We start from the raw sequence: 26397 nt of genomic DNA on the forward strand, positions 1-26397 counted from the left end.
TCCATGGAGGCAATGAGGGAGATGAGGCTCTTCGCGATTGCACAAGTAATCCTTGTCCGTCAACTTACATCCGTCCACTCCACTTAGTTTTTATCTAACCCTTCTAACTTTATCATTTCAGTCCCTGATTATGATGAAGGGCCTAATGGATCGATGCATTAATCATGAGATGGATCTGGAACGTGTGAGAGCAAAGGCAGAGCAGACAGAGGATGAGCTGGGTCAACTTAACAAGTGGAAGTCCACTTTGAAGAAAAAGTTTGACCTTTCAGAGCAAGTGAGGAAGGAGCTTGAGCAAAAGACAGATGAGGCGAAGAAGGCCCTAGAGGTCAAAGACAAGGAGATCCAAGACTTGAAGGAAAAGCTCCGTCAAGCTAAGGAGGCGGTGATACGAGAATATCATGACTCTGACGCCTTATTGTCTGAGCTGGAAGACTTATTCCTGCAAGGTTTTATGACGCGCTTCGTCAATTTAAGAAAGCCTACCCTGCCTTGGATGTGTCCATGATAAAAGTTGAAGACCAAGCCTAGACGTCCGCTATGCCCGTCGCCTCAGAGAACACAAATAACCTTTTTGCTAAGGAAACAGCCCAAGGCGACGGAGAGTCAGCTCAAACACAGAATGTTCAAGATGCCAACCCTAAAGAGTAGAGATTTTTTTTTTTTTTTTTTTTTTTTTTTTTTTTTTTAAATTTGAGAACAATCCATCATTAATTTTGTGTAGTGAACAATTGCCCCTCGAAGGTTTTATCCATCAATGTTATTTGCTTTATTTCACAATTTTATGCCCGTCTTATCTATCTTTATTATTTGAACAAGATGTATAAATCTCCATCCTCTTCAATTGTCCAATTCCTGGGCTAAGATTTTAATTCTTAGCGGATGACCCGTCCACTTTATGGAGAAGCATCCATCTTTATGGATTTGTACATAATTTTAGATCATGTATGGATGAACCGTCCTTCTAAAATACTAGGTAGTTTATCCCATCCTTTCTTGTGGACTTGGAATTTTCACCTTATGGGATGATCCATGCAGTTTGTGGGCTTGTATCCGTCCATTTATGTGAACTTAAAGAACTTGTTATCCGTCCATTTTATGGACTTAAGAAGTTTCATCCATCTGGGATGATCCATCCAACTTATGGACTTTGCATATTAAACACCATTTTTATGGGCTTTAGAGGTTTCACCCGTCCGAGATTACCCGTCCGGGATTACCCATCCAGCTTGTGGAATTTGTACTAACCGTCCACTTTTATGGACTTAAGAGGTTTTCACCCGTCTTGGATGATTCGCCCGTCTTGTGGACTTTATTTATTATCTGTCCACTTTTATGGACCTCGAATATCACCCGTCTAGGATGATCCATCCAGCTTGTGGACTTTATTTATTATCCATCCACTTTTATGGACTTCGAATTTCACCCATCTAGGATGATCCGTCCAGCTTGTGGACTTTGTGTAACCGTCCATATTTATGGACTTTAGAAACTTCATCCTTTTTGGGATGATCCGTCCGTTTTGTGGACTTTATTTGTGTCTGTCCATGTTTATGGACTTTAGAAACTTCATCCTTCTTGGGATGATCCGTCCGTCTTGTGGACTTTATTTATTACTCGTCCATTGTTATGGACTTTGATTTTCACCCATCCGGGATTATCCGTCCAGCTTGTGGACTTTAATAATAGTTTCCACCCTATAGGTGGTCCGTCCACTTTGTGGGCTTGATAATAAATTTTCAAACAATGGGTGATCCATCCACTTTGTGGACTTGGTAATAGTTTCCACCCTATGGGTGGTCCGTCCATTTTGTGGGCGTTGTTTTCTCTCATCCACTTTTGAACTTTGTAAGAATTCAAGTAGAAAAACACGGTTGTGTCTGAATATTCCTCTTAAAAAAAAATGCGTTTGTAGGAAAAAGTACCTGCCCTCTTAGGCTTAAAAAGGCACAACGTATTGTAGCGAAAATTGTCAAAGAAAAACTAGTAATTGTAGCTAAGATTAAATAAACTGGGAAATTGGGGATCGTTGCTGTTCTTCATATTATCTCTACTAGTAGTATTTTCGTAGGTGCTCCGTGTTCCCTGGGTGCTGCAGCTTTTGTCCGTCCAGCGTCTCAAGGTGGTAGGTGCCCTTCCTTTGCCATAAAGCGATCCTGTGGGGTCCTTCCCAGTTGGGGCCGAGCTTCACTTGCGAAGGATCTCTGGTGGCACCCATTACCTTCCGTAGTACAAGATCACCAACCTAAAAGTCTCTATGCCTAACGTTGGAGTTGTAGTGTTTCGCCATGAGATTCTGATAACGCGCCAACCTTTGCTCTGCTGTCACTTTGACTTCGTCCACTAGGTTGAGCTGAAGGCACATGGCCTCTTCGTTCTTATCCTTGTCGTAGTTCTCCACCCAATAGCTTGTGAGCCCTACTTCTGTGGGAATGACAGCTTCACTTCTGTATGCTAATCAAAATGGCATTTCTCTAGTGGGTGTTCTTGCTATAGTCCGGTATGCCCACAGAATGCTTGGTAGTTCATCCGACTAGATACCCTTTGCCCCCTCAAGTCGAGTCTTAATTATCTTGAGCAAGGATCGGTTCGTAACTTCGACTTGCCCATTAGCTTGTGGGTGTGCAGGCGACGAGTAGTGATTCTTAATCCCTAGCTCCAAGCAGAAGTCTCTGAATGCGCTGTTATCGAATTGCTTACCGTTGTCAAAGACCATCACTCTGGTATCTCGTACCTGCATATGATATTTCTCTAGACAAAACTTCAGATGTTCTTCTCCGTGATAGTAGCTAAGGCCTCTACTTCTACCCACTTAGTGAAGTAGTCAATGCCAACTACTAGAAACTTTAGCAGCCTGACCGCTGTTGGGAATGGGCCCATGATATCTAGTCCCTATTGAGCGAACGGCCAAGGTGCCGTCATAGGGGTCAGCTTTTCGGATGGTTGCCTAATGAAATGGCTAAACCTCTGACACCTGTCGCAGGACTTGACATAAACTTGCATGTCCTTCAGCATTGTAGGCCAATAGTATCCTGTTCGGATCATCTTGTGTACTAATGACCGTGCCCCCGAGTGGTTTCCGCAGATATCCTCGTGGATTTCTCTCATTACATAATTTGCTTCCTCATGGCCTAAACACCTCAGGTATGGTCGAGAGAACCCTCTTTTGTATAAGACATCTTTTATCAACACAAATCGTGATGCCTGGACCTTCAACTTTCTAGCGGTGTCCTTCCCGTCTGGTAACACCCAATTCTCAGATAGGATACCAATGGCGTAGTCCAATTGCATTCAGTATCTACTTCTTGCACATTCGTTTCGTCATCAATAAGTGAGGAGACTTGAACAAATGATAATACCTATTTGGGGACAAGCATAAATTCGGCTGAAGCAGCTTTTGCTAGATGGTTGGCACATTCGTTTTCTTCCCTTGGGATTTGAATGAATTTAACTTTGAGGTTGCCAATTCAATACTTCACTTCTTCTAGATACCTCTTCATCCTTTCATTCTTACACTCATAGCCGCCATTAATCTGACTTGTTACTACCTGTGAGTCACAATGCACGACCACGTTTTTCGCACCTGCAGCCTTTGCGAGGTCTACCCTGCCACCAAGGCTTCATATTCTGCCTTGTTGTTGGTTGTGGTGAAATCTAGTCGGATCATACACTAGATCTTATCCCCCACTGGGGTTTGGACCACCATGCCAGCCCCCTCAGCTTGTCTATTTGATGATCCGTTTGTATAAATATTCCACTGTCTTTTCTTCTCTGCCCCCTGGCCATCTCTGAGGGTGAATTCAGTGATAAAGTCAGCCACTACTTGCCCTTTTACAACCATTCGTGGACGATACTATATGTCAAACTCACTAAGCTCCACTGCCCATAAAGTCATTCTTCCTACTACCTCTGGACTACTCATAGCTTTTTTCAAGGGCTTGTCCGTCAAGACAACAATGGTATGTGCTTGGAAGTACGGTTTGAGTCTTCGCGTTGCGATTACCAACACAAAAGCCAGCTTCTCCATCTGAGGGTACCTCCCTTCTGCTCCTCAAAACGCTTGGCTTGTAAAGTAGACTGGTCTCTGAAATCCGTCTTCCTCTCTTACCAAAGCTACGCTTACAGTAGCTTGTGAAATGGCTAAATACAGGTAAAGCTCTTCTCCTGGCTTGGATGGACTGAGCAACGGTGGAGATGAAAGATATGCCTTTAAGTCGTCAAACGCCGTCTCGCATTCATCCGTCCAATCGAATGATTTTATTAGAGTGCGGAAGAAGGGTAGACATCTGTCCATCACTCTTGAGGCAAACCTGTTCAGGGCTGTGATTTTTCCATTCAAACTTTGGATCTCCTTAACCGTCCTTGGTGGTTCTAACTTCATTATGACCTGTATCTTCTCCAGGTTAACCTCTATACCTCTTTGGGACACCATAAAGCCCAAGAATTTTCCTGCCGTCACTCCGAACGCGCACTTGTTTGGATTGAGCTTCATGTTGTATAATCTGAGTGTGTCAAAGGTCTCCCTGAGGTCGTCTAGGTGATCATCTTCGTGCAGACTCTTTACTAACATGTCGTCAACATAAACTTATATGTTCCTCCTAATCTGGTGTGCAAACATTTTGTTTATTAACCTCTGATATGTTGCCCTAGCATTTTTGAGTCCAAATGGCATCACCTTGTAGTAGAATATTCCTTGGCTTGTAACAAAGGAGGTCTTCTCTTAATCAGCTTCTTCCATTTTGATCTGGTTGTAGCCCGAGAAAGCGTCCATGAAACTTAAGAGCTGGTGTCTTGCAATTGAGTCCACCAAAGTATCTATCCGTGGGAGTGGGTAACTATCTTTAGGGCAAGCTTTGCTGAGGTCCGTGAAATCTATGCACATCCTTCATTTTCCGTTGGCCTTTTTAACCATGACGACGTTTGCCAACCAGTCGGGGTAGTATACTTCTCGGATGAAATCTACCTCTAGTAATTTTCGAACTTCCTCTGCTATAGACTTGTCTCGCTCCTGAGCGAACACTTGTTTCTTTTGTCAAATTGGAGGGAATGAGGGCGACACATTTAACTTGTGAACTATGATTGAGGGGTCAATTCCTGGTATGTCTTCGTGACTCCAGGCGAACACGTCTTGGTTATCTCTGAGGAATGTCGTGAGCACTTGGCGTATTGGCCAAATAGCTAGTGTGCCAATTCTAGTCATCCGTTCCGGCTGTGTGTTATCAAGGTTCACCTCTTCCAGTTCCTCAACTGACTCTGCTAGTGCTCATTGTTCTCCTATGCACATTGTTTGCTGTTGATCCTCCATCTCTAACATGGCAATATAGCATTCCCGCACTGCTACTTGATTTCCTCGCAATTCTCCCACCCCGTAATCCGTCGGGAATTTAATCATCAAGTGGTATGTTGAAGTCACCGCCTTCCAGGAATTGAGAGTGGGTCATCCGAAAATGGCATTGTAGGTGGACGAGCAGTCAACTACGAGAAACGTTACCTCCCTAGTGATCTGCTGAGGATAGTCATCTGCCATCACAGATAGTGTGATCACGCCCAAGAGGAACACCTTCGTTCCTCCAAATCCCACGAGAAGGGCATTCGTTAGGGATAACCGTTCCCTGTCAATCCTCATTTGCTGGAATTCTGGATAGTATAGGATGTCCACTGAGCTGCTGTTGTCGACAAGGACCCGATGCATGTTATAATCCCCTATTTGCAAGCTAACCAAATGCGTCGTCATGCGGATGGTGAAGTCTCCGAGCATTATCTCCTGAAAATTTGATGATGGGGTTGTCTATTCGTGGCATTTCAGGTACGGATCCTGTAAGTTGGACGTTATGGACCATTCTAAGGTAGGTTTTACGGGCTTTTTTGGAAGATCCGGCAGCGGTTGTGCCCCCTACGTTCATTCTGATGTCCCCTATAGGTGGTCTAGGGCGCTCGTTCTCTCGTTGTGGGGCCTGCCCCTAGGGCAGATCGGTTCATTCCTTGTTGACGAACCTCTGTAGCTTCCCTTGTCTAATAAGAGCCTCAATCTACCATTTTAGATAGTAGCAGTTGACTATGTCGTGCCCATGGTCACGGTGGAAGCGGCAATACTTGTCCCTTCACCTCTTGCAGGGATCTCCCTTTAGCTTACCAAGGAATGTCAGTGCTCCTTCGTCTTTGATCTACATTAAGACTTGATTTATCAGGGCGGTTAATGGGGTGAAGCTCATGAACTTCCTAGTGAGGGGTCTAGAACGCCTTTCATTTCGTCGATCTCCGATTCTAGCCATCTTTCACCCCCTATCCTGTCGTGTGTCCTCCTGTCTTTCCCTCTTTCTGGGCTTCTCCTCGCGGGCCAGCAATGCATCTTCCGCGTTCATGTATTTGGTGGCTCTGTAGAGCACATCCAACATGGTTTTTGGGTCGTTCTTATATAGAGAAAACAAGAACTTACCCTTTTGTAACCCATTAGTGAATGCTGCTACGAGTATCTTATCATTCGCTTCGTCAATTGAAAGGGCCTCCTTGTTGAAATGAGTTATGTAGGATCTCAGCATCTTGTCTTCTCGCTGCTTGATGCTCATCAAGCACGTAGTAGACCTCTTGTACCTATGTCCCCCAATAAAGTGCAAGGTGAACTGGGCGCTTAACTCCTTAAAGTGTTGATGGAGTTCGGTGTTAATCTACTGAACCAAATTCTCACAGGACCCTTCAGCATCATAGGAAAGGCCCTCCACATGATCTCGTTTGGTACTCCTTGAAGGTGCATTAGGGTCTTGAAAGTCTCTAGGTGATCAAGGGGGTCCTTGACCCCGTCGTAGCTTTCAATCTAAGGCATGCGAAATTTATGTGGCAGGGGGAAAGAGTTAACGGAGGTAGTGAATAGTGAGTCGGTTCTATTTACTAGGTCATCAAGATCATTGGACACTCATCCTTAAGGGCATTCATCATGACCTCCATCTATTCCTTCATCGCCTGCATCTCTGCGACAGTAGGTGGAAGGGCGTATCCATGAGAGATGGAAGGCTCATGTTTTGCCACTCTGGTCTGCTTGGGAAGTTACTGCCCTCCAGCCTCTCTTGGTCCCTTCGTTCGGCATTGGTACCTTCTTGGTTTTCCTCTTCAACGTTGTGTCCTGCGTCCCTTTGGCGTAGATGTTCCTCCAGATCATGGTTCTGTTTTGTGAGACATTCCACTACTGCCATGAGGGTTTGGACCTACCTCTCCAATGCAGTGGATCGCGACGGCTCATCTCCTTGAACGTTGTTAGTGGTAGCCATCAATTGAGTTAGTACCATGTAACTCTTATGTCCGGGAAGCGATTAGTCTGGCTAAATAGTTGTTTCCCACAGACGGCACCAACTGATGATACCGTAAAATCACCAGTGAGTTACACGATCTTCGCACGCTTAAATAGTGACCTGCAAGAAGAAAGAAGTGACCTAACAAAAAGCACCGGTGTGGTGCTGGCCAAGTACTCTCCGAAGGTCAAGTTAGAACTATTCTCAACTCTAGAATGCTAGAGAGGGGTTAATTGTGCATACCTCAATTTGTGAGGGCATTGGGGCTTTTATAGTAGTAGAAGGCTGGCACCTCTTTCTTGATGTAGAAGTCTTTTCCTTATAGGACTCTACTTGAATAGTCCCAAACGTGATGAATAAGACCTTTCCTTGTAGAGAAGATCTTCATTTGCGCACGTATCTTCCGGAATTCTTTTTGTGCTAGGATTCCTATTTTCTTTGGGATTCTATGATGATTCAGGTGTGTGTAGCAAGTATTTCCAGTCTAGAGGGCTTACCCACTATCGGCCCACGAGCTAGGATCCATCAGGCCTAATTTAACGAAGGCCCGTCATGAAATATTTTTACCCCTTCATTGTGTATAGAGACATTATTCGAGTTCTTTTTCTATTGGTGAGAATTTGTCTTCTAGTTTGTAATCTTGGGTTCTTCCTTCTTACTTTTGTTGTTTAACTAGGAAATCTATCAATCCTTGAAGGTTTTCTATAATCTTAGATCTGTTTTCTTAACTATAGCTGTCTTAAAGTTCTTAAGACTTATTTCTAAAGCATGTGAATCTGAGTTATCTCTTCTTTTATTATATCTTTTATTGTTCCCAGTTTTAGATCTATATAGTTTAGGGCTATCTGAGGTTTCTTTTATCTTGTTAACTACCTCTTTAAGTTCTGAAATCTAATGTTCTACAGACGATATTTCTTTAGATATATCCTCCATGATCTATATAGTGTGTGCCAAGACACGTGTGGTTAGAAGAAGAGGCAGAAGAAGCAGGATCAAGGAGATTGGATCACTGTTGTTGTTGCCGTCGGGGATGGTTTCTGAGGACATTTCTTGATTCCGCTACACAAATCCGACTGGCCACCCATCTAGGCTCTGCATCTCCGTCATAATCACAGAGTGTATCAGCTGGGTTTGCCCAATATTTTATGCGAAATAAAGTTAGAGGGAGAGAGGAAGAAAGAGGCAGATAGGGTTAAGCGTTTGAGAAAATTTTTTAATATGTTTAGTTGATTTTGGGTTAAATCTAGCTATGGGTAAGTGGGTAAGTGGAGTGTTTGAGAAAAGTTTTAACCTTGGTTTGGTTTTGCTAACAATAATTAAGTTAATGGGAAGTGATGATGTGGAGTTGAGTTTTAAAAAATGGCCACATGGCATTTTCTTATTGGGTGTTGGGACCTAGGAGGACCTCTGATGAGGTCCTCCAGGAGGTCCCAATAATTTCTCGAGTTTGAGGGCTATTTGTATTTGGTAGCGTTTTCCTGGATTTATGGGTCATTACTGAAAGCCTCAAGGTGTATAATACAAAATTATGAGTACAGAGGGTGTGTTTTTAAATTGACCCAAACCTCAGGAGTCTTTATGCAATTTGGCCAAAACGTTTTAGCTGGTTAGCAGGAACTTGAACAAAAACTTTTCTTTTCTAAGTTCACATCCCATGTGCCACTCTTAAAGAAGCCAAATAAAAAAGAGTTCAAGACCAAATTGCATTTTAAGTTCAACTCTCACAATTTGACGTTTTCAACTAAAATGTCAAGGGATTAAATTCCCTCCGCTTCAAGTGACAGCTGAGAGGTTTGTGTATTGTGCGAATTGTTGAAAAATCTCATCTCCTCCCATATTATGGAATTTATTGTACTCACTACAATATACTAAAGTTTATTGAGCAGATTTTCTATTTTAGTTTTGTCACACCTTGGCTGTACCATAACTCTTTGCAAATTTCCCGCATATTATGGTAACTAAGCTATAGATAAATACAAACTAAAGCGCCAATATTGTCAAGTTCGAGTGGGGACCTTGATAAAAAAAAATAGACATGTAAGAGACGTGTGCTAATTGATTCCTAGCTCTTAACAACTTTGATTCCTTACTATAAGTTGAAGAAAAAAACCTTATAGCGGAGCTCTTATTTGGACAAATATCCCTATCGAGTTTCAACATGCACCGGCCTCTATTGACTTCTATGCCTGTGTTCAGTGACAAAACCTTCCTCAACGTTGACCCGTGGGCTAATAATTTCCACATTTCTGAAAAAGATCCAAGGATTTTTGGTGAGCCAACTGTATAACCGGGGAGCTGATACGGGTCCAGATTGGGATGGGGGGGGGACCTATCCAATATGAGATGTAATAGAATATTCTCATGCAAACGTTGCATAAGCTACAAATTGTTGGTAATGACAATGTGATCAGATAAAATGATGACTAACAATAAGCTAATACATTAAAAAAATTTACATTCTTTTCTCTCCACTTTTGCTTTCACTACTTTCATATCCGCCATTGTTACTAAGTGTTTGGTAACATGTAAAACGCATTCCGAGTATAAAATATTTTCAGCTGAAAATATTTTATGAAAAGGAAAACGGATTCAGATGTTTGTTTGGTTTATAGTGAATACACCGGAATACAATTTTCAGTGTTTGGCCTTGTGTGTAAAAGCGTTTGTCCAAAAAGTATTTTCCTGTATTTGGCTACCCAATGTAAAACATTTTCCTGGAAATCAGTCAAAAAATTACCTATATTGCAATTGAGCATCTCAAAATACCTATACACATCATATATGTACATCCATTAATTCCAATCACAAAAAATGTTAACATATGTACATCCAAGTTTCATATTTCCAATTACAAAGGTAGCTACATACAAAAAACAGAAAATCAATGGTTCTTTTTTTTCATTCACCCAAATTTAGATGCAGCATTTTATTGAGCTTATCATTGGGTAGGACTTGAGATGCCACTGCGTTAAGCATTCTTGCATTCAACTCTGCAACCTTCATTGCATGGTTCCACTTGATAGGCCACAAACGAATTGACCCCTTGTGGTTAAAATAATTGATTAATTAGCCAAGTTATTAATTAATCAAATTAACATGCAAAATGCATGGTAGCACAAACAAATCACCAATAAACTAAGTATGAAGCGGAAAATAAATGACACAGTGATTTGTCTATGAATGGGCAAAACCTAATGGCAAAAACCCCACCGGGTGATTTTCAAGTCACCACTCCCAAAACTCCACTATTATCACAACAAACGGTTACAAGTAAAGGAATCCCAAGTACCTTACAAACCTACAGTTGAACCCTTACCCCAATACCCAATTGGACTTGTTCTGTAGTGACAGTTTCCCTTTTTGAACACGGCTCCCAAGTATGTGACTAACCAATTGCACGGATCCCAATACGCGACTTCAATCACCAACTAAGAAGGTTGTTGACTACAAAATTCTTCAGTTCATCCACACAATGAAAATCAAGAAAATGCTTGGTTACAAAACCCTATGGTGCACATACACAGCAACTTTTTCAAGAGAAAGAGATGAACTAGGGCAAGAACTTCGTCTCCAGTCATAATTTGCTTTAACAAAGTTTGCTTAATGCTTGTGCAACTTGTGAACTACTTGATGGCCCTTAAAATAATCATTTTATATGTTTAGGGTTAGGAGAAAAGAAGACCTAAACACATAATCATGGATTTTAAGAAATCAAATCAGAATTCTGAATTTCTTAAATCTCGACAGATAAGCTATCAAGCAGCTATCGAGCATACAGGCTTGAGTAGCTTTCTTAAACCTCGATAGATGCAGCTGTCGAGCCAACTGTAGAGACTTAATGAATTTGCACTTCTCAGCTTGTTTCTTGGATAGACTTGATAACTTCAACACTTGATCTTGAAACCTTGTTTCTTGAAGTATTTGAACACATCCTAGAACTACCCAATTACAAGAAAAGTGCGTTTTGTCAAAGGATTAGCCAATAACATAAAATAGTGACATATGATTCTAACATGTGAAACACATATGTCCTAACACCACTGCTCAATTGCGATATCTATTTGATATTTCAATAAATCGTATTTAACATCTCCTGTGTAGTAGGGGCTCTTTTCACTTGAAGGAGTTCTGGAACTTGCACTGGAAGGAATAGAATATGTACTGGATGAAGAATCATGTTACACATTCCCACCATCAATTTGCCAAAACTTCATAAAAGCCACTTTTGCATCCATTTTATGCTTAAACACCTTGTGATCTACTCCATAATATTGATGAACCTGGGCACGGGCTTCTTCCCATGTGTTGTACACACCAAGCACATGACCGATAAAAACAACGTATGTCTTACCTTTTAACTGGTCATTAGGATAAACAGTTAAAAAACCAAAATTGGCATACATATTTAGCATTATGACATAAATTTTTAGCATACGAAATTATTTGACATACCATTCAATCAAGTGTGTAAGCAAGAAGATGTTATTTTCCAAAAAACTTCCTGCAATACAAGATAGTGTAGACCCATTCAACCATATCTTAGCAAAGTGTCCACAATAATTGTTGTTAAACCATCCAAATTAACATAAATACTGAGCCCAATTCAAGAACATTGCTAAATTCGGTTTACCAAAATATTCACAAGTTGCCATTACCCTTTACAAACACTTATTGTAGATAACATTATGTACATTAATTTTGAGGTCAAATAAATACATACCTAACTATAAAAATATATATATATATATATATATATATACACACACATAAATAAATAAATATAGCAGATCGTGGGTTTGAGGTCACGATGGTGAGTTTTTTAACTAGGCAAATCAGGTATGACACATGGCTGCTCAATTTGATCATGCTAATCGAAGATGGGTTTAAGCAAGATGGGCGAGCTGATCGTGGGTTGAGGTCGAAATGAAAAGCCAAGGAAGACAAGAGAAAAGAAAGGAAGAAAAGGATATAGAATACTTACCAGTGCGTGGAGAGTGTTAAGGCAGCACAATCTGACTAGATTCGGGTTTGGGTGGACGAAGATGGTGGCTTTCCATTATTGCTCTCTCTCTCTCTCTCTCTCTCTCTTCAAATTTTCAATCCGTAAAACTGAGTTTGAAGGTAAATCGCATGTGTAATTGATTTTACGGGTCTGGGTGCCGAATTTTACAATCAATGAAATAGTTTTCAATTTGACCAAATTTTACGTGTGCACCCAAACACACATCAAGGTGTAAAATATTTTCCCAAATCCATTCTCAGCCGAAGTGGACCAACATTGTCAAGTGGGATAAGCTAGAACTCAATTGGTTTAAGCTCAACATAGATTAGTTGTCCCTAGGAAATCCCTAGCTAGAAGAAGTTGGAGGTCTTATTAGAGATCATCGAGGACGTGGTTAAACTACCAATATTAGAGATCATCGAGGACTTACTAGAGATTGTCTTAATTATGTATTCAGTCGCAGGTTGTTGAAGTGGAACATGATGCAAGGATTGTAGTTGGTATGCTAATAACGTTCTATCTTCAATTGTGGCTAATTGTAGGGAGCTTATAACCAAAATTTAGTACAGTAGACCACGATTGTCCATTGCTTCAAGGAAACCAATAGGTGTGAATATGACCTAGCACGAAAAGGGACCAATCTGAAACTATATTTTGTTATTTTCTTAAAACCCTCCTAGTGTATTAATGCTTTTTGAATGCGATGGGCATGTCCTATGGACATGGCTTCTTGATTTAATGAACTTGGCTACCAAAAAGAAGAAAAAAAAGTTACCTTCATTTGAATAAATGGACATGGCTTAGAGCAACCACATCAATGGTTGCAAAATTTTACAAAATACAAAAAGTAGTTCATTTTACACATTATGACCAAAAAAACACCCACATCAATGGGTGTAAAATTGTGCATAAATGCAAAAATGCTACAGTAACTGTGCATATATACACGATTATTATAACTTTGCATTTAATATTTTGCTATTTTTTTCTCTCTCCTTCACCCCACTCTCTCTCTTTCTCTCTGGTGCATCTCACTCTCACCTCTCTCTCTCTTTTTATCTCTGGTCCCTTACTCTCACCTCATTGATCTCCGAAGCAAGCCACCACTGATCTCCAAAGCAAGCCATGCCACTAATCTCCGAAGCAAGCCCACTCTCGCCGTGCCACCATCGATCACCATAGAAGCTCACTCGTCAAAGCTCACTCACTGATGCAATCTTTCGAAACTCACTTGCCAAAGCTCTCGCTATGCGACCACCGATCGCCGCCAAAACTCTGTTTGATCAATGGGTTTTGGGGTTTTGATCCTCTTTAATTCTTTGTTTGATCAGTTTTGGGATTTTCTATTTGATCAGTGGGTTTTAGGGTTTTGATCTTTTTAATTCTTTGTTTAATTAGTTTTGGGATTTTTTGTTTGATCAATAGGTTTTGGGGTGATGGCGCTTGATGATGGTGGGTTGATGATGGTGGCTGATGATGGTGCTTGATGATGGTGACTGATGCTGATACTTGATGATGGTGGGTTAATGATGGTGATTGGGTGGGTTGATGGTGGGTATGGATTGATCGTTGATGGTGGCTTGGGTTGTGATGGGTCTGTGAGAGGGTTCTAGAGAGAAGTGTGAAGATGAATATTTTATTGAATAAATGTGTAGAATAGACAACTTGATGTGAGTGTTTTGTAAAAATGAGGGTGTAAAATAGAAAATGTAGGTTTTTTTTTTTTGTTGCAAAATTTACAAAATTTTATATCCACTGATGCGGACTCTCTTACTTGAGAGTAGGAATACAGTTTACAATATTTGATGATGATTATAATTCTACATTGACAATGTTGTATGATATTGGTAAAAAATTGTTAGCGAGCCTCCAACGATGTGATTGTGATTTCATTGGTTGAAGAAGATTTGCGTTTACTCATGAGAAATTGCCCTTCACTTGAATCCTTTTCCAAGAAGAAACCAGGTTGTTTGGGTTGAGGCAATGCACTCTCACTGCCTAGCATCACAACGATAGAAGATATGCTTGGTCTATCCTCAGGACGTTGTTGCACGCATAAGAGACTTAGATGGATGCAACGCAATACTTCTGACATTGTGCATGATTCTCCCAAAAATTCATCAAGCAATTCCAAAGGCCTGCCCTCATTCCACAGTATCCATGCCTAAATAAAAGATCATAGTTGTCATTCATTTGTCCAACGTATCTAGATAAGTAATCTAATAATTTGATACTTACATGTCCAATAAGGTTATGCTTGTTTGGATGATAAAACCCTCTACTTTTCTTCCCGCTTATGATCTCCAACAATAAAATCCCAAAACTAAAGACATCAGATTTTGTTGAGAAGAGTCCATCAAAAGCATATTCTGGTGCCATGTAACCATTGCAGGGCATCACAATTTTTAAGTAAAAATTAAGTTGGAAATGTAGATTTACATATAGATAATATCAATGAAACTTACTAAGTTCCAACCACTCTCTTTGTGTTTCCGTCTGACTGATCTCCTCCAAAAGTTTTAGCCATGCCAAAGTCTGAAATTTTAGGACTCATCTCACTATCAAGTAAAACATTACTTGCCTTGAGATCTCTATGTATAATTCTCAATCTAGAATCTTGGTGAAGATATTGAAGCCCCCGAGCAATCCCACATAATGTGGAAGCGCTTGGACCAATCTAACAATTTGCCTTTCATTTGATCTGGTAAGTATATGGTTCAAGTTAATTTTATATACCCTTATTTCAACCAAAATTTGGAAAATTTCTACATTTTAAGAAATATTGATCACATAATTACACCAACTAGCAGAGTGTATTAGGTTTAAGGGATCCAAACCAAAAATGAAGGAGTCCAGGCCTTTGTTGGGCATGTATTCATAAACCAGCAGTTTCTCTTCTTCTTGAATGCAATAACCAAGAAGTTTTACAAGATTTCGGTGTTGAAGCTTGGAAATTAGTCTTACTTCATTTTTGAATTCATTCAATCCTTGTCCAGAACTCCTTGAAAGCCTTTTGACAGCAATTTCTCGTTCATCTTCTAGTATACCCTGAAATTCTCATTTGCAGATTGCTAAATTCTGAAAGCAAAACAAAATAAAAGAGTGCTTCATCATTTTAATTGCTTTTGTACATCACAAACTTACCATGTAAACAGATCCAAAACCACCTTCACCAATCTTCTTGTTGATTGCAAAGTTCTCAGTGGCACAAACTATTGTGGATAGGTCAAAGAAAGGGAGCTCAAGGTCTTCGTTATGGCCTTCATTGTTCTGATAATCCATAATTCCACTTCTCTCTGTTTTTACTGAGATAGAAAAGAAATTCAGTAAAAAAAGAATAGGCATGGCGTAATTATGAGATAAAAGTTAAGATATAAAGGAAACTACAAATAATAAGATTGGATATACATTCTAGTTAAGCTGGAAACAAAATATCGTATGACTATCTTCTATCATGAAAGCACAATCTTCTTCATATCTTATATAAACAATTTATTTCTCCCATAAAGATAGTATCCCACTTGAACAATGAGACTAATACGAAAATAAATAAAATATGTAGCAGTGCTTATATAAGTGATCTAAAATAAATCAAAGTACTTAACAAAAACAAACTATAAAGCTTTCCAAATTATGCCTGTATCAGTTTAAGTCCAGTATAAGCGCTTTGCTATTTTAGTCACTCCTACAGATATCTACTAAAATGAGTACCTTGGCTATTCAAGAATATCCACTTGAAACTCAAGATTAAAAAGGTCTATATCTTAAAATTTCTATGGACTTTTAGAGGGCAGCATGGTTTTGTGCAATTAGTAAAACAAATCCCACCGCTTCAAATTAGACACAATAGGTTAGAAATTACCTTAAAAGTTCTATTTTGATTTTGGTTTGGGTGTTTTTCATGTGTCCCATCACCATTTTGACACTCTTAATTTAAAATTTAAAAAGAAAAAGAAAAAGAAAAAGAAATATATTCACACACACACGTATATAACCCGAGTTTCCAAAAACATATCTTTGGTCAATTCCAAACCTAAACTACCGAGTCAAAAGTGACCAAATCAATTTGCCCCGATCTTTTTTTTCTTTTTTGATAAGTAACGTAAGAATTTTTATTAAGAAAAAAAACCAACTAAGCACATTGGAAGTGTACTACAACGGTAGAAATTAAGAACCTAGATTACAACGATCAATAAGATCAGGGAGAGATAAACAAGAACAAGATGGCATAATTAAACTCCAATCAAGGAGGGTACGGAAAAAGACAAACTTAATGTCAAGAATAGGCCGTTCACAATCCTCAAATCATCTAGCATTTTGTTCCCGCCATAAACACCAAAACAAACAATGCGGCACAAAACTCCATAAATCAATATTTCGATGTCTACTAAACCTGCCTTGCCAAGAAGCTAGCAGCCCACTAACTTTATACGCCATAAACCAAAGGATACCAAACAAACAAAATACCATAGAACTCAACTCATATGCTATAGGACAATGAAGAAGAAGGCGATCCACCAATTCCCCACACCTTTTATACATAAAGCATCAATCCAGCACTGCAATATTCCTCTTCCAAAGATTATCTGTAGTTAAGATCGCTAATCTAAGAAGAGAGCGCTAATCTAAAAGGAACCTTCGATTACCATATCATTTTTCAAGGAAAACAAAGGACATAATAAGGAGATAAAGAGTGATAGAAATCTCGAACCTCAAAACCTATACTCATTGCTAGCTTCTAGCAAAGTTTGTCAGCACCAACACCTCGCACCTTCGTGGAAGAAATCACATCCAAGCCAATGAGCCTACCTCCCAATCCTGAGCTAGATGACGAAACTGAAAGTCCCTATGAGGCCTCCCATTAGAGAAACACATGACCTCCGACATAGAAGACTCCCTTGCCCAACTAATGCTATACAATTTTGGAAATGCGTCCTTAAGAGAACAATCCCTACACCATACATCCTCCTAGAACTTTATGCTAGTACCATCACCCACATCAAACCAAAGAAATTTAAAAAAGGCCAACCAACCACTTCTAATGGATTTCCACACACTAACACCATAGGTCCCTGACACCAGTTTTGTACACCAACCACCCCCACTATCCCCATATTTTGCCCCGATCTAATGGAGAAAAAATTTATTTGTGTCAAATTACAAATCCCTAGGATTAATGAACTTCAACCAAATTTGACCGATCGACTTTCAAATTACAATCCTTAGGATTAATCAACTGCAAAGAAATTTGACCAAGGGTTTATCGATGTCCAAATGTACATGTTTGAGTTTGAGTTTGTCTGAGTTTGACTGAGGTTTTTCTAAGGTCCAACCCTAGGATTGACCAACTTTGTCTGAGTTTGACTGAGGGTTTTCTAAGGTCCAAACGTACTTGTTTACCTATACTAGGCATCAAACCAGTATATTCTATCGACTTATGGTCAAACTGCAAATTTGACTAATTTTGACCAAAGTTTAACTAGAGCTCTGTTGTCTGATCGGCATGAATTTCGTTCCATTCTAAAAAGAAAGAAAGAAAAAAATAAAATCAAAAATCAAAACTATTTGCAGGCTACAATCAAAGTTGGAACAAGCAAAATATCATGAAATTAAGGGAAAATGGCTCAAAACAGGGCCAACCGTTGTCGAATTGATGCAAACTGGAAACCATTGGAAAGATCACAGAAAAAAAATAAATAAATATAAACTTTGATTTTATATGCTTTGGACATGGAAACTCCAAAAGAACCACTCACACTCACAAAAAATAATCAAAACTGGCTCAGGTTACGTTGCCGTGATCATGACTTTTAATGTCAAGAAGTTGGAAGTGCAACTTTGGCACTATTAAAGCTTTATAATGATAAGTCATTTGAGTTAAAGGGGCAACAGGAAGGTTGTTAATTAAGAGAATGAAAGTGGATGTATTCTTTGATAATCATGGATTTCTTTTTCAAAATCAGACTGCACTAGAACCATTCCACGCAAAGTTGTTTCGATCCACACATAGTTCATCTAAAGAACATTTACTTTCTTAAACTATGTAAAATTTTCTAAAACTTTCTTAAACCATGCAAATTTTCTACAACTTGGTTAAACTGAATTTTTACATGGAAGTTCAAATTGTCAGTAATTTTATGTGAAAAAATCTGAAAATTAGGAAATGCATATTGTAAGTCCCAAAATCATCTTTGGGTACTAAATCTGCGTACTAAGTTGCCACAAATTGCTTAATGATATTTCAAAAGGCATGTACTTCAAGAAACTAGTCAAAATTCTGTACAACTTGGCTAAGCCCGATTTTTTTGAGGAAGTTTGGATTACCAGGTTTTTTGCACTAAAATGGAAAGCCGACAAAAATCTATGATTGGGTCAAAATTGCCTCACCGACAACCTAACTTTACAAGACTATAACCTTGGATCATTGTACAAAACTACACAAATGACGAGGCACTAGAAAGTAGGTTTCATAAACTTTCCAAGGACACCAAGACCACCCAATGAAGGCCTTGACTATTTGAGAAGACAGTTTTAGGCAGAAAATTTAAGTTGCACAAGGTGCATGACCTGCTCAGCAACACCATGCATGGCTCAACCAATCGCTCCATGGCCTATAAATAATCTTGTTCTATTCATCACAAAGCTAGAGTAGGAGCATTGAGGGCTGGTCAAGCAAAGCTTACTGGACAGCATGACTCATGGTTTTTAAACCCAAACCAGACTGCCCAATCTGATTGGGTTTACCACAAAGCGACAACCAATCCAGTTTATATATATATATATATATATATATATAAACCCTGCATGCTAAACAAAATCAGTGAACCACCCTAACCACCAGTTGAACCGTTCATAGTTCAACTTGTTCGAGGTAGTAACATTTTTCTAAGAAAACTTTCAAAGGACACACGCTGTGGGGATTCAAACCTCAGGCATCTGCCCTTAAATTAGCGTCACGTACCATAAGGCAGTTGGTTTTGTTGTGACTTTAATGGAATAACTATTATATTTATTGTTCTCTTACAGGATTAATAGGTTTTTATTTTATTATATAACCTCTCTTTCTCTCAATATATTAGTACCATTGAATTTGTATTAACTAAATTTATTTGTGATTGAAGAATTGTGCCTTTGTATTTCAACGAGATATTTATGAATCTATTTATAAAATAGACTTATTTTAAACGAAACTGCTTTATTCTTAAAGGACTACCAAACAAAATTTTTTTTTTAGCTTTATTATTTTCTATTAACCTAATAAAAATAGCTAAAATTCATTTGAAAGTTGTTTAAATTTCTTTAGATATTTTTTTGTCAATTTTGATAATTTTAACAAATGTAACACAATTATTTGTATTTTAATTAACTAGTAAATTGTATATCATTAAGATTCAACCAGACTCAAACCTTGGACCTTTCCCTTTTCTGATTCTTTGAACATTAATTTGCTTTTTAAAACTTTGGCACAATGCCACTAGAGTGTGAAGCAAGTGCAAGTGAGTTGTATATCCCAAAGTTTTTCTCACTTTAGTTTTCTAAATCTTAAACATTTACATAGTTAGTATTTAAACGTTTTCTTATAGAAGCACTATAATAAATATCTTTGCATGGCCCGAGGAACGGTGTCCAAAGTTGTGCATGCGTGGCATGAATAGGTCAAGGGCATCCTAATGGTAAGGTCATTTGCATTCAGAAGTGGCTAGACTATGGCAGATAAGGAATTACTTCTTTGACAAGTAATTAGTGGTTCAAGAAATTGGTATTGCTTGGCAACGAAGTAACGTTCTATTCCTTACTCAATGAGGAATCAAAGTGGGAGTCATATATATTAAGGGTTTGGTGTTGTTTGCCCATGAGGTTCTCTTACATGGGGAGAGAAGAAGAGTCTTTGAAGATCTTGGAATGAGTTTTTTTGAAGAGTATATGAGTTAAAAATATATCTATTTCTTGAGTGGGAGAGCATAATTGGAAGAATTAGAGCCTTGGAATTGTGCATGTTGTTTGTGAGAGCATATTAGTTTTTGTGTGTGGCTAAATTTAGTATTGTTGTATCCCATGTCATTAACAATGGATTTTGGTTGATATACAAATGAGTGTATGCATGAAAAAGGCCAAACCATGTCAAATATTGTATTGTGTGAATGCTTTTATTTCTTGTTTGTGTGTATTTGCTTCTGCTGACACGAAATTAGAACCCAAAAAATTGTCCAAAGTTTGCTTAGTCTAATGACACTGTTAAAGTCTGTGAAATTCTTTTGGAGTGCACTGAAACATTTAACATGATTGTAGTATACCTCATACCAATCCTTGTTCCAAATTTTGTATTATCAAATGGAAATAAGTAGATTTTGCATATTGACAAAGAGATCCTGTTTAAAAGCAAAAGGCCTATCAAGTGATTCCATGGGAGAATGCTACCATATGTATGCAATGGTTTGCAGAGTAAAGTTATTTTACCTTTTAAGTTTGTTCTGCTTCTGCAAATGTAAAGGCCAACTAAGAGCATTCCACAAACTGCAGCAAGGGTGGCAGCAACTATCACTGCTTTATTTATCTTATGAACATGACTTGCCTCTTCATGGTTGAAATTGACACGACAAAGAAAAATGTAGTTAAACTAAAGCTAATAGATATGAAACTGAAAGGAAAGGATTGCAGGAAACAAAATCAAATCGGAATGAAAAGCATAATGGAAACAATAATTAGCTTCAATAAGGAGTTCTTATTACAAAATTAACTTCATACCTAGCTCTGAAGCCAGCATTCTGATGTATAAATCTTGCCCACCAGAAGGAAACTGTCTAATATCCATTAGATCACCAAACCACATGGCACAGCCACTACCACTTCCTCTGATATCTGAGTTTGTATAAGCCATACATGAACAGTTGTTCAAGCACTTGGCCCTGCATTCATTGAGGCTCATACTTTGATTCACCCAAGAATATGAAGTATCTGGCCATTTCAAATCAACAAATTTGAGAAATCCATCTTTATCGCAGCTCAGAGGTTTATTGCGTACACAACCTTGAGACCAGTCCATTAAGCTCCATTTTTCCGGTAATTTAGGCTTGAATCCTTGTAAACATTGGCAGACCGGTGATCCACTAATGATACAATTTCCATTGGATCCACAAAGGCCGTAATAGTCACAATAGTCTCTAGGTACTGATGTATAGCGATGCCAAACTTGACTAGCTTCAATCCATATGTAGCGTTCACGTGTATTGCTAGTTTGGTTCAAAACTATTCTTGAGATTACTGATTTATTTTTGAGGTTGTAGGTATAGTACACTTCATACTCATTCGAAACAAAGAAGTAGTCGTAAATTGGATTGGGCTTTAGATCCGGTGAACCACTGAACTGAAGACCATTCCATGGGCCTGTACGGTAGAACTTGCTGGTCCCTTTCTGAATAACAGGCTCGGGGTATGGATGCATTTCTATCCCATATGTGAAATCCCCAGGAGATGGATCATCTGGACTTTTCCATGCTGTAAGACGCCACTTAATACCTTTCCTTAAGTCCCATCCCATCTTCATTCCTGGTAAAAATGTATCAGACGGATAGTCGAAGCTCTCCCACAGAAAGATTCCTGAATTTCCATCTCTTAGTACAAGATTTCCAGAGTCTAATAGCTGTAACACAGGATTCCTAGCTTGTTTTTGTAATCCTATCGACCAAACAACACTCTCATTCTGACTCATAAGCACAAGATTGCCTGTGCTGTTTATTTTCAACAAGCCAGATGAGTCAGTGATTGGGTTGAGTCGGTTTGCAACCCAAACGAAAGTTTTAACTGGGATACTCTTGTACCATATTCCCAAGTAATGATTCTTGGAACTACCAGGACTGAAGAAACCCAGTTCAAAGCTTCCATCTTTGCTGACCAGCGTTCTTCCATCACTAATAGATTGAGATGGGGTAATGCTATCTATTGCAAAGGAGACTTTAAAGAACAAAAAGAGTAAATAAGTAAGCAGAAAAATAAAAGAAAGAATGCCCATTGATTGTTTAGTTTCACACCCCCCTTGCTTATCACTCATACTTAAACAATGAGAAGGAGGAGCAATTTCAGATATGTTTACGCATTGATGAAATCTGTCAATAACGCCTCCTTACTTGACTTTTCCACACTACGAATTTTCCACAAAACATGGATTTTTTTTTTCTTCACCAGTATAACCGTAGTCCGCACGTTAATAAAAGCAATTTTGTCTTGAAATTGAAAAAGACAGGTTCTTTGTCACATGGACTATATGAGAATTCAAAGTTTTATATTAGCTTTTGCACCCATTTGGCATTGTTGAACATTCATACCGGACTCTATTTCATTTTACATATAATTTATTTCTTTATTTATATTTCAAGACCCAAACCCAAAGCACCAACCCACCTGTTTTAAAGAATACCTTCACAATATACAACTTATTAAATTCTGACTTTCTTTGTGACAGAATTGAAAGAAACCAATTTCAAATACACTTATTACTATACTCAGGTTAAAAATTTAAGCAAATGTTCACGTCAAAATTATTCAGTAAGAAACGATAATACTAATAATTCCAAGCCAAGAACAATAATATATAAAAACAGGCACATAAGCCAATACCCATTTCAAGATTCAACTAAAATAACAAGTAAGAGACGATAAGAATGTCCACAACCAAAGAAACCGAACCAATCCCACACAGTCCCAAAAGGCTAACCAGAACGATCTAACCCACAGGTACGATACCTGAAAATGGGCTTCGATCGGCGGCATTTGCAAAGGCACTTCCTCTCGTCGGTGTGGTCAGTAGACGAACAGCTGGTCTGCTCCTTGCTGAAAATGGCCCGCGCTCGATTGAGAGAGAGAGCTAAAGAGCTCCGGTCTGACTGTTTCTGTTTATAAATTACTTTTTTTTTTTTTTTTAACTAATAAAAAAGGGGAAATTACTTTCTTTTTTTTGGATAAATTACTTTGTATCTGTAGTCTGTAGACAGTAGATTAGAGACTTTTAAGATTTAACTGTCTTTTTAGCTCTATTTTGAACTTAAAAATAAAAATAAAAAAACTAAAAGTCAAAATATAATAGTCCGTTTGGATATCATTTATTACTAAAAATTGAAAATATTATAACAAAATAATTTTTAATTATATGAAAGAAAAAGTTGCTGAATGAAGATACTTATGGATTCCGTGAACAATGCATAGGACCCACATAAAAAAAAACGCTTCCACTGGAAAACATGCAAAATGCACTTCCCAAATGAAGGCTAAGTGTTATTTGTCAGTAAAATTTTATAGAATACTGATTATTTTACACACAAACCCTATAAAAAAAATAAAAACAACGTGATTTGAATTCACGATTTTGAAGTTCGTTAAAGCTTCTAAATGAAAATTCTCAAATCTAAGTTTAAGAAAAAAAGGAAGTGTGAGGATGAGATCTTCCATAAGTTCTATGCCAAGTTGAGTGATATATAACTTAAAAATAAAAATAAATAAATAAATAAAAATTTAAAAAAAAACCATTGATGAACATAAGATTGTTAGTAAGATCCTTAGATCCCTACCTAAGCAATTTCATAGTAAAGTTATTGAGATAGAAGAGTCCAAAGATGTAGATGTCATCAAAGTGATGGCATTGGCAAGATCTTTGCAAAGATATGAACTCACCCTTCCCAAATATACGAAGAGCAAACCTATGGATCTCAAGACCTTAGAAGATGAAGAAGTAGAACTTAGTTATGATGATTGACTTGTTTAGGTGCTACCCTCCAAACTAAACAATTTTAAAAATTCCTTAGGAACTCCTGAAGTAAGAGTAAAGATAAAAACCCTAGAAAGTATGACCCACTTAAAAAGGAGTTAAGTGCAAAGTTCAAGAAAGACAAACAGGAGAAAAAAACTAATCTTTGAGTCAACCTTCCAGCCCTAAGTGTTATGGTTATCAAGAACATGGTCACATGAAACAAGAGTACTTGACTTACCTCAAGTCGATTGAAAAGGGTAAAGTTATGACAACTACCCTGAGTGATATTGAGTCTGAGGACAAAGACTCAGATAGTGACCAAGAAAGGAAGTATATGGTCTTTGTGATCACTATTGAGGAAAGTGAAGGAGAAGTTGTGGAGAATGAACCTGCGAGGGATTTTAGCAAGGACTTAGGTGAAAAAGCTACCCTACAAGGTGCTTATGATTAGTTGTACATAACCTAGCAAATATATGCTAAAACATTTAGATTAGCTATTAAGAAACTAAATGAGATTGAGTTAGAAAAAGAGAGGTTGATTGTTAAAGTGGATGAAGTGACTAGGACCATAGACTTGAAGACACAGAATACATCTTTGGTTGAGAGAGTAAAAGCTCGTGCAAAGAATTGTGTCAAGCTCTTACTTAGATATAAAGGAATAGGATGTATAGTTCTAAGTTAGATGATATGGGGTGAACTCTCATAATTTTAACAAAACCGAGTTAGGGTATGTAGGGTCAAATTCCTCTCTTCCTTCTGCTTCTAAATCCACTAGACTCAGAGTTAGATTTGTTCCACAATATGAAAAGGTTAAGCCTAAGGTTGAACAACCAAAGGCAGACAAGGGTAAATCTATTATTAGTAATGCTCAAAAAACGACTCCTCGTCGTCCCTCCAACAAGAATAATCAACTTAAGAGACCTTACTTTTGTCAACATTGTGGTGCTGCTTGACGCATTACTCATTCAAATTGTTTCAAGCGGGTTGCCAGCTAAAAGAAGAATCACGTGCCAAATTCTCAAGGCCAGTCTAAGGCACAGGACCCAGTGCCTTTGCTTGGTGAGTTGATCAAGGACTTAAGCCTTCTGACTCAGTTCCAGGAGAATGTGAATCCCGCTTGACCTTCAAGGAGATGTTCTCGGACGAAGAAGAGCCTTTCACCCACAAAGTCTACTTCTCAAACTAAGTGGATGGAGAAGGAAGTTATTGCTTACGCGTCTTATTTCATGTTTATGCTTTAATTCTTTCTATCTCTGATTAGACGTGTTTTTCATGTATTTCATATGTTGCTCTACACTCATCTATATATATATAAAACCGAAGCCTCTGCTAGCACCACAATTTTCCACGTCAGCACATTATTTAAAAAATAAAAAATAAAAATAAAAATGTTATAACACCTCAAAACCCTAGCAACCTTATCCCTCTCTCAAGTTAAGAAATATAAAGCCACAGTTTTTACAAACTCTCTCTCTCTCTCCAAACGTAAATATCAAATTCAACCCCTTTAATTTCTCTTTATATTTTTGAGGCTTCTAGAGAGTTATAATGAGTTATGCTGATTTTGTTTTTTGTGTGTGTGTGTGTATAAATGGTCATAATACTCTGGTATTCCAAGAGAAGTTTGTGTTTTCGTTAATTAAAGGCCTTAGAGAGATAAGTGTTGCAGTTTGGAACAGCAATACAAAAGACGATTTCATTGGCAGCGGAAAGTAATTACTTTGTCTTATATTTTTGTTTTTTGAATTGATTTTGTGTGCTTTTTAGACCCTTTTGGATCAATTTTGTTAATTGGGTGTTTTTTTTTTTTTTTTTTTTTTTTGATAGGGTCCAATTGGGGAAGGTTCTTTCAAAGGGTTACGACGACCGCACTTGGAGTCTGTATACTAATAGTGGGGGGTAAGTTCTATAAATTACTAACCCTTTTAAGTGCATAATCTGTTTCTAAAACTATCTATAATACGATTTCATTGGCAGCGGAAAGTAATTACTTTGTCTCATATTTTTGTTTTTTGAATTGATTTTGTGTGCTTTTTAGACCCTTTTAGATCAATTTTGTTAATTGGGTTTTTTTTTTTTTTTTTAGGGTCCAATTGGGAAAGGTTCTTTCAAAGGGTTACAAAGACCGCACTTGGTGTCTGTATACTAATAATAGGGGGTAAGTGCTATAAATTACTAACCCTTTAAGTGTATAGACAGATTTTCTTTGTTTCTTATTTTCAATAATAAATCATTTCATTGCAATACCGGTAATTGTTTGAGAAATCCAATATGTTCATATCTCTATAGAATAGAGAATAGTAGAAGCCAATTTTATTACAACTACTTAAATTGAGTTGACTTAATTCCGTACAATTACAAAGTATAGCATG

At 38.1% G+C, this 26397-nt stretch overlaps 1 protein-coding gene and 1 pseudogene across 2 annotated transcripts; both read right to left on the reverse strand.

The window, feature by feature from the left end:
- Positions 1 to 2245: 2245 nt before the first annotated feature.
- Positions 2246 to 5734, reverse strand: LOC115956470. Its single transcript, XM_031074838.1, has 3 exons — positions 5492 to 5734; positions 2542 to 2734; positions 2246 to 2454 (listed from the first exon to the last, which is right to left on the reverse strand). Exons 1-3 carry the CDS (start codon positions 5732 to 5734, stop codon positions 2246 to 2248), a joined length of 645 nt encoding a protein of 214 aa, XP_030930698.1.
- An 8246-nt stretch (positions 5735 to 13980) lies between these two features.
- Positions 13981 to 23187, reverse strand: LOC115955363 (annotated as a pseudogene). The gene is made up of 8 exons (XR_004084119.1): positions 23026 to 23187; positions 21031 to 22193; positions 20743 to 20859; positions 15430 to 15590; positions 15123 to 15333; positions 14751 to 14986; positions 14524 to 14671; positions 13981 to 14449 (listed from the first exon to the last, which is right to left on the reverse strand). The product of XR_004084119.1 is annotated as a G-type lectin S-receptor-like serine/threonine-protein kinase At4g27290 (transcript).
- Positions 23188 to 26397: the final 3210 nt, after the last annotated feature.

This window comes from Quercus lobata, chromosome 8 (assembly GCF_001633185.2).
Source record: "Quercus lobata isolate SW786 chromosome 8, ValleyOak3.0 Primary Assembly, whole genome shotgun sequence".
Classification (NCBI taxonomy): Eukaryota; Viridiplantae; Streptophyta; class Magnoliopsida; order Fagales; family Fagaceae; genus Quercus; species Quercus lobata.

Coding starts and splice junctions, on each gene's coding strand:
- LOC115956470 (XM_031074838.1), bottom strand. CDS start 5,734: ATGACGACGCATTTGGTTAGCTTGCAAATAGGGGATTATAACATGCAT. Junction 2,735..5,491: donor CTCAGCAGATCACTAGGGAG/GTAACGTTTCTC, acceptor TATCATATGCAG/GTACGAGATACCAGAGTGAT. Junction 2,455..2,541: donor TCGACTTGAGGGGGCAAAGG/GTATCTAGTCGG, acceptor CATTTTGATTAG/CATACAGAAGTGAAGCTGTC.